The sequence below is a fragment of the Phasianus colchicus genome, chromosome 16 (assembly GCF_987193195.1).
Source record: "Phasianus colchicus chromosome 16, bPhaCol1.hap1.1, whole genome shotgun sequence".
Lineage (NCBI taxonomy): Eukaryota > Metazoa > Chordata > Aves > Galliformes > Phasianidae > Phasianus > Phasianus colchicus.
Window position 1 is genome coordinate 2,252,847 of NC_143451.1, and position 11,692 is coordinate 2,264,538.

The 11,692-nt window shown below is 46.1% G+C and overlaps 1 protein-coding gene across 1 annotated transcript; it reads right to left on the reverse strand.

The window, feature by feature from the left end:
• Positions 1–1,364: 1,364 nt before the first annotated feature.
• On the reverse strand, positions 1,365–11,130 carry JPT2 (Jupiter microtubule associated homolog 2). The gene is made up of 5 exons (XM_031595408.2): positions 11,003–11,130; positions 7,142–7,290; positions 6,525–6,667; positions 4,559–4,604; positions 1,365–3,803 (listed from the first exon to the last, which is right to left on the reverse strand). The coding sequence occupies exons 1-5, from the start codon at positions 11,044–11,046 to the stop codon at positions 3,619–3,621; spliced, it is 567 nt and encodes a 188-aa protein (XP_031451268.1). The 5' UTR covers positions 11,047–11,130; the 3' UTR covers positions 1,365–3,618.
• Positions 11,131–11,692: the final 562 nt, after the last annotated feature.

The window sequence follows — 11,692 nt, forward strand, 5'->3', positions numbered from 1 at the left end:
CCGTATCCTTCTGCTTTCTGTAGTCAACACGACATCCTGGTTGTGACACTTCTTTATTTTTCAAGAAAAACGAAGAAATTAATGCAAAACCCCCAGCCTCAGCATTCTAAACCTTCATCTTTCCCACAGGGATGCTATACTGGATGTCAGCAGAGCGTGAAGCACAAGTTAAATAACAGACAATTCAGAGGACCTGAACAAAGTGCTAGGTGCCAGCTGACTCCTGAACTAGAGACACTTTGACGGGCAAACATCCAACAGTTCTCCATCACACGATCACCAGATAACTATGACAAGTAAAAAAGCAGTAATGCGACTTACTTCAAGCAGTCAGTACATCAATATTCTTCATCAAGAATGAAAACTGTGGGTGTTGCTTACCAAAGGTCACGCAGTGATGCAAGAGAACAACATCAGAAGATGCTTAAAAATGTAATGCACAACAGTCAGCAGTCTTAACAGCAGAAAAATTGCACTGATCTTGATTCAACATAAGACATATTTGCATTTTCCTTCCACAACTGGACCAGTAACCTGGATAACAATCTACGCCAAGGATGCTTCAAATCCTCAATTCAGGGGCAAAGTAATGAAGTTATGTGCAGAGCTGTGAAATGAAACTGTTCTGTAGTCTACAAGGACAATCTCTTGTTACCAGTGCAACAAGCATCAAGGACATTCACAGGTTCTCACACAAAGATCCTATCCAAAGCACTGTGCATACTTGAGAGAAGAGTTTTTAACTGTAAGTGGCAAATTTCTCCGTGCAGAATAGAAAAATGACTAGTAACAGGTGCTAAGTGAGAGGCTCTGCAGGGCATCACAGCCTGAAACTTAAGGCATAATATCAGCAGACAGCCTCGCTGAGAAGCCACCACGTCCAACTCACCTGAACTGAAATGATGGTCACCCCGTTCTTTTGGCAGAGATAACATGGCACAGGAGGGCAGTTTTACACTCACTGGAAGTATAGATGTAGGAGTACAACTTCTTCACATAAAGAGAATCCTCTGCTTAAGGGGAGCTATTACACTGTACTACAAATAAGACTTAAATATTAAAAATATTTGAATATTCAAACCAACACTGAAGAGCACAACAGCATTCCTGTATTGTGGAGAACACGAAATGTTATCTCCCCCCCAAAAAATAAGCCTGACTAGCCCACCCTTGCTGCATGCCTTAACTCCCCAGGGGTAAGAGATGTTTTCTCATGAGCAACCTCAGGTAGGGTGACATCTCCAAAGCTTTACATTACGGAAGGCCCAAGAGCTTTGTGCAACTTTTCCAATTTCAGATAAAATTCAGTGTCATTCAGCTACACCACCAATTAATTTATAAGAGCACACATCTACAGCACACGGTGAAGTAGCAAAATACAGAGGTTTATTGACAAGTGCATGATTCATCATTTGATTTCAAATCATCTTTTGTGGCAGAGAAAGGCTCTTAACAGGTTCACTTGAAGAACTGGAGACACGGTTTAGATAGGAAACAAACTAACCAATGTAAAGGCCCAGTCTGAAGTCTGTTTAAAAGACAGGCACTGTAGCCAATGCACTAAAAGATGACAAACCTAAGCTCAGTATTAGAGATAACATCAATTGTACCAGATCTTTTAATGCAGAAAGCAGCTTCTGGTTGAGTTTTTTTTTGTTTTTTTTTAATGTAGTAACCTCTTAAAACCTTGTCAAGTATGGAACAAGGTATTGAAACACAAGTGATTGAAGCTCAGCCAGAGGCATGGCAGCACAGACTTGATAAAAGCTGCTAAGAAATACATGTTTGGAAGTAGCATAAATGCAATATAAGGTTTATGTTAGAATCCTTGTGTTGTTCTTCAAGGGAGCCAAACAACAGAGAGCCCCAAATCCACGTGAAAGACACAGAAGCTTTGGAATTCCTCCTTTCCATGGTATTTAGATCCTTCGTATTGCCTCACATATTTCACTTTCACAATCTGAAAAGACAACTAAGTCTTCACACAGTCATCCACCACTTCTGACAAACTAAGCAGAGCAGACTATAAACAGAACAGACTAATAAGCACCATAATCAAGAGTGTTTTTTAGCACCTCACCCAGAGAAAGTTCCCCCTAAACAGCAGCAATTTTCAGGGAACCTGGGCTAGAACAGCAGTGAATATACTCAGATAAGGCCACTTGTTCTTTGGTGAACCTGAACAACTCCTGTTTGCAAATGTCAATTTTAAAAAGTCACTACTAAATACACTGAACTGTCTAAGCACTTAATTTGACATTCAAATAAGAAAGCTCTGAATATGATCAGAAAGCCCATTCAGAAAATCAATGGTGGGAGCTGCCCTCCCCACATACTCTTGTTCAATAAACGCACATCTTCCAAACATGATTTAAGAAAGCCAGCATAAACAAAAAGTCTGTATTGTCTTTGCTTCTCCAACTAGGATAGTCTACAGTATGACTCAAAACAACTACAATCATGGTTTGGGAAGAATTCAAATAGCTTTCTTCCTTAGCAACAAAAATCTGAGGCAGTCAAAGGCAAATGCGAGGCTGACTGAAGACGAGAGCATTCACTAACAGAGTCAGCACAGGCAAACGAAAAAATGCACCGTGGTGAAGACAGCATCACAGTCCTGGTTTCCGCAGCGTACAAAAGTAAAAAACCATTGCAGAAACTAAGGCATTTCTATACAGGTTGGGCTATCAAAGCCAGCTGGCTAGACATCTCACACATTTTCTACAGTAACTGTAGATCAGATGTTGTTTCTGTTCAGAGAGTACTATTAAGCAACTGCTTGCACTCATACCTTTTCCATAAAGCGTGCAAGCACTCAACCATGATACTTTCATTTAAAGACTTCTAGAAGCACCTACATGAAGCAGTACACTGGATTGGTGTTATCATTTAGCTAGAGCTACTCATAGTAATCAGCAGATTACTGAAGGCAGAAGAAAGGCCTGAATGCTCTGGGGAGGGGAAAAAAAATAAATCAAGATATTTATTAACATATGGTGATTTATGAGAGTATAAAAGAGACCTTCAGCATGTTTTGCCCTCATATCAGCAATCACATGCTGTGAAGCAAGAAAGGAAAGAGAACCAAAGACTAAAGTCTCTCAGGAACACGGCAGCACTAGTTGTTCCAGTGGAACTATTTACATTAAAGTGACTGCAAGTCAACTCACACTGTGAAGCTGTCTCCCACTGCCAAGAACAAAGCTCAGCCTACCTGCTTTGCTTCAAAATATTCCAGATGTGACCTCCAGGTCCCTACCCATTCACAACGCCTTACACGTTGACTGTACAGAGAAGCCTAGTTCCACCAGCATGTCCTGAGCCACTTGCTAGCCCAATGAACTCACCACAAGGTAGCACTGCTCTTTCACAAAGTTACACTAATGTTCCCCTCCACCACCCACCTAGGCAGTCCCATACTCCTGTCTTCCACAGGGCATCCCTTCCCTCCCTCAGCCCTCCCTCCCCAGATCATCAGTTTTCTTTTCCACACACTTTAGCACAACCCTCATCCATCAGCCTAAGGATCTATCCACAAACAATACCCTGAAAACTGACCTTGCAACCACAAACCAGAGTTTCTGTGCAGACTCCGTTAGTGAAAGTGAACAGATGACCCTAATAGAATGCAATGCTAGATTTTCCACCCGGGGGATTGAGAACTTTGTTGTGTGAGCGTGGCCTCGGCCCTAATCTGGGCTCATGATTGTCTATCTTGGGTTCTGGCTCCTTGCATCGCTCCTCTTTGCCCACATCTTTTTTCTCGCCACCATCTTCCAGCTGTGGTTTGTTATTTTCTGCAGCTGAATAAAAAGAAAAAAAGGATCAGACCAACTTGCACACTTTAGTGAAGCAGCACTTTTTGTACGTGTCTTCCCAAGTAGACAGAGTTCTTCCCAATGTCTCCCATCCACAGCACACCAAGGACATGGTTTATACCTATTCATCTTTACTGAAGGAAACAGATACCAGGAAAGAATTTCACTTTTGTAGTAGTTTCCTTCCTTAAGCAGTATCTCTAGAAAAGATATGTAGGCTAAGCAATGTACCTTCAGAATTATTTTGGCACTTTCAGGCAATTAAGAGATGCAACATACCAAGCAATTCTGTCATATCAAGCCCGAAAACCACGCACTCATCATTCCTTAACTATAATTAGCAGAGCAACAGCACATTTTGTCAGTCAGTTATTTGTTGTTTACAGCTAGAGGATGTCTAGATTACACACTTGTAGGAGATGGCAAAGGAGAAAGAAAGAATCTATTAGGGTGTTTTATAAATATGCAGATGTATCTCTATCTACAGTATCAATATGGTACCAAGCAAGGTATATACGCACACTGTACACGTTATCAAGACTCATGCATGTGATGTTCTCCTCAATAAGAGGAAGAGGTCAATTTCCCTGAAGTCATATGACTCAGTTTCTGACTGAGAAGGAAAACCTCTCTGCTATATTATGCTAACCTCTGGTGTTAGACTTATGTTTTTAAGAGGAAGCCCAAGAAGCTATCCCTCAGAGTACATATTCTCAAAAACAACAGTTTCTCTTGCTGACCTTCTGGCTTCTTTGGTGTTTCGTCTTCCTTCAAGACGATGTGATCCTGCAATGAAACCAGAAACAACCTTAGTATAGCACTGTTCTCAAACAGTAACCCTGTCACAGAATCTTCAGAAGACTTTGCTTTGTTTCTGACCAAAGTCCACTTGTTTATCGTGGTAAGAGCTGATGGCCACAGACACTGTGCACAGCCCTGCATCCCCCCACCCCGGCGTAATCCCAAAAGCACTACTAGAATTAAACTCTCAAAGTTAACTTCTACTTTACGTTCAGGTGCACATCTCAGACAATTCACTGAAACAAGTGGAAACATTACATTAACTCTTCAGATGCTTAAAACCTGCTGATAGACAGCTCAGCCCAAAGGCCAAGAATTGTCCCTGTTCACTGCAGGGGTGTTAGAATAGATGGCCTTTAAGGGTCCCTTCCAATTCAACAATTCTATGATTCCAATTAGCACACTTGACAAATACCTAATATCACTTCAGAGAAGTCAATTCTTAACCCAGAGCAGCTAGAACACAAGCAGCCCTGCAGCACTCACACTGGTAAGTAGCAGCTCCTGTTGTAGGCAGGCATCAACAGCGACCCAAGCAGGACAGTAATTAAAGGCTTTTGAGACCACTTTCCCAACAACATTAATTGATCATCAGAAACGCACAACAATTCTTCAGAAAAGTTTCCCTGTTATCCCCACCCACAAAAACTCATTTGCTACAATCACTGCAAGTTGCAATCTCCTGTATTTCCCATCACACCAATGCTGTAGCTAAACTCATAGGAGTTTCCAAAGGTTCGTCCTTCATTTAGACAGGAATTCATGGGAATTAAAATGTTACACTTAAAAAAAGCTGAGGAGTCATAGAGCAGATGGGTACAGAGGAACAAAAAGCACTTTCCTACTTTGGCAGCACTACTCCCAACACAGCCTTTCTTTCCTTCCTCCCTTATCACCCAATGCCTCCCAAATAAACTACAGATCTCACATTAAAAGTTAGGTGAGAGCCCACGACCAGCATCTTCAAATTTAAGGGGGAAAATAGAGAAAACTAAATTGGTGCAATCTTTCTTTCCTAGGGTTCCAGGAAAAATGAGGCTGCTAGTACATTCCCATCATTAGGAGTGTCAGCTGCACTGCAGGTACCTGACATCTCAGAACCACTGAAACACAGCAATCACTCCTTCCTTCACAAGTACCAACTTCCAGGAAAGCAGCAGTAGTTAACCAAAACAAAGAGCTTTTGAACACAAAAGCTGAATATAATTTGCAAAGTTTACTTTTTTTTTTTAATTTTTCAAAACTCAGATATGGTTGCAACCACAAGCCTCTCCAACTGTTCCACATTCCAGCTTTCAAAGTGACAAATAATAACTGATGTAGCAAGATATGCGTTCATCTGACATCACAGAACCACGGCAGATCTGGCACTCATAGCTGACCTTCAGTTAGTTTTCTCATATTGGTCACTTCAGCTTAATCTCCTGCTGGAGCTCTTTCACAGTGAATGCAGATGCATGTATTTGGAAGAGGTGAAGATGACAGCAAGGTCACTGCAGCTCACTGATATTCACTGGCTTGCCAGAGTGGGTGTCAACATCACCTCTGCCAAACTGCAGAGTAAAGAGAAAAACCTCTTACCCATCTTAAAAGATCTCTCACCTGTGTGACACGAAAGCTCCAGCCAAACCTCACCTAAAACCAAACCACTCAGAAGCACTTTTTTTTTTAACACAGTTATTAAGAGCAATTAACAGTTTTATCACCAACTGTCAGCGCGTTGAGAACCAACACACCACAGATAAACTATTAAAAGAGATTTCAGGACTAAGTGTCCAATCTGAAGTCACCCCATGCATCATTTAGGTTTGTCACCTCAAGAACAACAGGCATTGCTGTATGGCTGAGCAGACTCCAGACTCACTGGGCTGCCAGCCCCTTGGTCCAGTGAGAGCCAACCAATACCTTAGGCTTGTTTGGGTGTGCTCGCACAACGTTGGTAGATACTGGAGAGCCAAAGATATCACTTGTCTTCCCACCGGGTGGATTCATACGTGGACGAGGCTGAGCTGTACCAGAATCCTCAAAAATACCACTTTCTTTTCCCCCTGAAAAACAGACGGTTTTGTTTTTTTTCAGGTGACTTGGTTTTACCAAACTATTAAAAAAAAAAAAAGTAACAATTCAAAGACTTCTGGAACCTTACTAGCTACAGACTGATTTTCTCTTACCTGAAGATACCCTTTGAAATCCTTTGTTACAAGAATTCAATAGAGATCTCAGATTCACAGCTGTACTCAGGGCAGCCAGCTGACAACAGAGCTCTAGAATAGAATCAGCTTCCTTTCATCACTTCCTAGGCCTCAACTCAGAAAGAACTGGCCTTGATGTGCTAAAAAGCCTATGAATATGGAAGTCACTGAAATATTCATACCTTCATGTATGTGAATAGATTTAGTGCTCAGGCCCAATCATGCTGTAAAAACATGACATCAGACAACAGCATTCCACAGCAGCAGCACAAACCCAGCTCTGCTCAGCAATTCAGAGCCCAGCCATGCTGTGGGAGTGGCTGCCCTTACCTGGAGGGTTTGTTCTTTTCGGAAGATTCTGTGGTTCTTCTGATGCTCCAAAGATATTGGATGCCATTCGGTGTGGCTTGCTGGAAGAAGAAACTTCTTCTGCACTTCCAAAGAGGTTACTGGACCCTCCTCCAGGGGGCTTCAGAACCCTGCAGCACAGAAGGAGGGAAGCAAGAGATGAATGTCTGTTTGGAAACATATTTGATGCCCTCCTCCACATTCTCTCCTGTAGGCCACGATTAACTACTCTGATTTGAATTTACTTCAGACAAATCCAAGCCCATGAAATATCTACTTTTCAGCAGATGTCCTAATAAAATATTCTCAAGTTTCACACAGGCACTGCCCACCTCCTCAGCTGTAACCTGAAATGGTCCAACAGTGGCACCAGTGTGCTGCCTGTGGTCTGCCAGACACAACATGGGATTAAGACACAAACCAGGGTCAGAAATCTTCTCCTGAAAACAAGCCATTAATTACAGCATCGGACTTTTCTGCTGAGCTTCATTTATTGACTTTGCATCTCATGTGGTTCAAACAAATTTTTACAAGTAAAAGTTAGACAAACAGAGTCAGACATCACTACTGAAAATGTTCTGGTTTCAACCATCAGGTATGATATTAGGTGCTGCAGAGTTGACAACAGAAATGAAGATGCAAGAAGATAAGTTTTCAGTTGTTGATGCAAAACCACTGAGATCAAAGTTCTGCACTACAGGAATAGCAAAGAGATCCCATTAAAATTGAAGATTATATTAGAAATTGATTGACTTATTGAAATCTACCAAAAGTCATGCTTGCCATTAAATAAGCCGACAGCTAATTACAATGCCCTGTCCAACGCTGTGTCCTGTCCTGAAAGAGAAGAGAACCATTACCTGGGAGCAGTGCAAGTGGAACTGATTGGAAAATCCACAGAAAAAGCACAGCAATGCCAACACAGGCATTGAAACCCACCTTCACAGTTGTATCTACTTGATCAATTATCTGCAATCTTAGAAGCTGAGCAAAGCTAGCAGCTCAATTACACCTCTTCTACTCCAAACACCTGATCTGGACCCTAACAAACCTCTCCTTTTATACAAAGAAAGCAGTAATAAATTACAGGATCTTTAACACCACCCCTCTAGATGAACAGAATTCAAATGTCAGTGAATTAACAATGCAACACAGCACAGCACTCCATCATCTGCAGCAGAGGGCAGCCAGTGCAGATATCAGGTGTAAGAAGGGGCTCCTCTCAGCCAACATCTTTCATTAAGATTTAATCCCGCAAAAGCTGAGATATCAGCTGCCCCATCAGGAAATGGGCTCTGTCAGTACGTCGGGATGCACAAAGCAGTTCTGTTCTCTTTGTGAGGAGGGAGACAGCAGTTCCCATTTTGGTCTGGGAGTAGTTTATTTATAACAGAAGCAACCTCAGAAGGATCTTGCCTTTACTGGCCAATTCCAGCACTCCAGCCCTTAGCACAGCTGGCTTCCATAAACCTCTTGAGTTTGAGGAAGCAACTAAAAGCTGTGCAGACAGGACCTGAGCAGAAGGCTGATGTACAGGACAGTGTTCGACACGCTATGGATCTAACTACTCTACAGGCTTTCCATACACTTCAGGAGATCTAAAATTGCTATTAAAGCATACATCACATGGGCAAGTTACATTTTCTAGACTGTTGTGAATGATGGAAATGTGTAAGAAGCACTTCGAGTACTTAAATTTGGGAGACAGAATGGAGAACAAAGGCAACAAGAACAAACAAGACAAGTCTGAGAAGGGGCTGTGGTTAAAGCAGTAAGCCTGCTGCTACCTCACAGAACTGGGGTGATTTCTGACTTCCAATCACTTCAGCTATTTCTATGCACTTACTCTTATCTGAGCTCTAGGTGTACTAACCTGAGTATGCTACCACAGAAGCTGAAAGGAAGAGAGAAGTAGTTTAAACATGGAAATTAAGCACCCCCAGTTAACTGGAAGTCTGTCAATTCATCTCAAGCAGCCAAACTACGAACCTGCCCTGTATGTATAAAAGCCTCTATTAATTGCTTTGTTCCCTCCTAGCAGGCTTGAAGAATTTTAATCAGGTCTTGTGGGCTTTTTTTCTGCATTCAAACACTGAATTTGAACATTCTTTCCCAATTAAGCCTTTCAGCCAAGCTATGGAAGGAGCTCCAGGGCTTATCCATTACTTCAACACTGTGTCTACCCACCTATATTTATATAAATCACACACCTACAGTTATGTACATCTGGAAGTTGAACGCTGAAGCCCTGCTGGTTCTCAGACAGTTCTATGAAAGAAGGTAAAAGAGAAGAGCTGCATTCCACACCAGAGACCACCGCTATGCCAGCGAGGAGAAGACAAACGCCAAGGTGTGGAACAACAAGCTCTGAAGCAAAGACCAGAAAGCTGCTGGTCAGCTTCTGCTGGTGGGTCACTGCAGGCTCCTTGCTCACTGAACAGCTCACCTGTCTTACAAACAAACAGCAAACTTCAGAGCAGTTATGCTACTGACCCGAAAGCCCTGCAGCACGCCGCAGTGATGCTGGTGGAGAGGAGGGCAGAACGTGTGCCACGCTGTCGTGTTAGCAAGGCTAACAATAAGGACAACATTCAGCATTTTTGGCACAGCAGTTCGGAAGCTGCTCACACACCGGAAAAGAGCCACAATTGATGAAAGGATCGAACACCTCCTCCCACGTGGGACAGGCTGAGAGCTGGGGCTGTGCAGCATGGAAAAGGCTGCAGGGAGAGCTGAGAGCAGCATTCAGCATCTAAAGGGAGGCCGTAAGAAAGAAAGGATGGATCTTTTAGCAGGGACTGCCGTGACAGGACAAGGGGAAACGATTTTCAGCCTGGAGAAAAGAAGGCTGTGGGGTGACCTCATTGCAGCCTTTCGGTACCTAAAGGGAGCCTACAAACAGGAGGGGAATCAACTCTTTGAAAGGGTGAGTGACAGCAGGACAAGGGGAAATGGTTTTAAGCTGAGGGAAGGGAGATTTAGGTTGAACATCAGGGGGAAATTCTCTACAGGGAGAGTGGTGAGGTGCTGGAACAGCTGCCCAGAGAGGCTGTGGATGCCCCGTCCATCCCTGGAGGTGTTCAAGGCCAGGTTGGATGGGGCCCTGGGCAGTCTGGTCCAGCATTAGGTGGGATGGTTGGTGGCCCTGCATGTGGCAGGGGGTTGGAGATTCGTGATCCTTGAGGTCCCTTCCAACCCTGGCCATTCTGTGACTCTGTGAAGAAGTTCGCTACAACACGGGCAGCGAAGCAGTGGCACGAGGCGCCCAGGGAGGCACCGCAAACACCGCGGTCAGGCTGCTGGGCTCCGCGCAGCCGGCGGAGCTGCAGGCGCTCCAGTTCCCAGCGGGGGAGCGGGACCGGATGGCTCCGAGGGGCATTTCCGACTCCAACGCCTCTACGAACCGACGATCCACGGAAACAAACGTCGCGGAGCTCCGCGCCTCTCCCGGCGGCGGCCGCAGGGCTGCTCGACCTGGAAGCGCCCCGCGGCGAGCGGCGCAGGACGCCGCGCGTTACCAACAAACAAAGCTCCGTTCAGATCCCCGCGGCCGCTCAGGGCGGAGCCCGGCTACCCGCCGCGCGGGACAAAGGCGGGCCGGGGAGCGGCGCCCAGCCCGCAGCCGGGGCGCGACGCGGCTCCGCGAGGGAACGACGAACCGGGAACGACGAACCCGCGGCCGCTTCCCGCGGCGCGGCGCCGGAGCCCCCGGAACGCGGCCGCACCCCCCCGGCCGCCGCCCCTCGGCGCCGCGCCCCGGCCGAAGCCCCCCGCGCGCCGCCGACCCGCACCGAGCCCCGAACCGAGGAGCCCGCACCGCCCAGCGGCCCCCGGCCGCCTCACCTGGAGCTGGGCTTGGCCGGCTCGGCCTCGGGGCCCTGGAACATGATGCGAGAGTGCGAGCCGCGCGGCGCTCCTCCTCGGCCGCCTGGGGAGCGGGTAGCGCCCCGCCCCGCCCCGCGGTTGGTGATTGCCGCTGTCCAACAAGGCGAGCAGCCTATCGGAGCCGGTTCGCCCCTCTCGGGGTCCCGCCCAGCCTGAGCGCCTCGCAGCGGGAGGGAAGCTTGAACGCGGCACGCGCCGGCGCCGGGCCCGGCCGGCTCCCATTGGCAGCTCCGCGTGTCAATCAGGGAACAACGGAGCGAAGGGGAAGGGCGGGGCGAGCGAGGAGGAGATTTAAAGGGGCAGCGGGGGCCGGACAGCGCCGGGAGGGGGGCGGGGAGGGTTCTGTGGGCGAATCAGAACCGTAGAATTGCTCAGGTTGGAAAAGTCCTTAAGGATCATGGAGTCCAGCCACAACCCAACCACACACCCTAACTCTAACAGCCCACCCCTAAATCACGGCCCTGAGCACCACATCCAAAGGGATTTTAAACACATCCAGGGATGGTGACTCAAACACCTCCGTGGGGAGCTCAACCAGTGCTTAACCACCCTTTTTGTAAAGCTTTTCCTGATATCCAACCTAACCCTCCCTGGTGAAACTTGAGGCCACTTCCCCTGGTCCTGTCACCAGTGAGAACAGACCAGCCC

What these genes read in the sequence shown, in the direction of transcription:
- JPT2 (XM_031595408.2), bottom strand. Translation starts at nt 11,046, where the DNA reads ATGTTCCAGGGCCCCGAGGCCGAGCCGGCCAAGCCCAGCTCCAG. An exon ending in CCGGCCAAGCCCAGCTCCAG is followed by an intron (nt 7,291 to 11,002) that starts GTGAGGCGGCCG and finishes TCTGTGCTGCAG; the next exon opens with GGTTCTGAAGCCCCCTGGAG. An exon ending in GAAAAGAACAAACCCTCCAG is followed by an intron (nt 6,668 to 7,141) that starts GTAAGGGCAGCC and finishes TCTGTTTTTCAG; the next exon opens with GGGGAAAAGAAAGTGGTATT.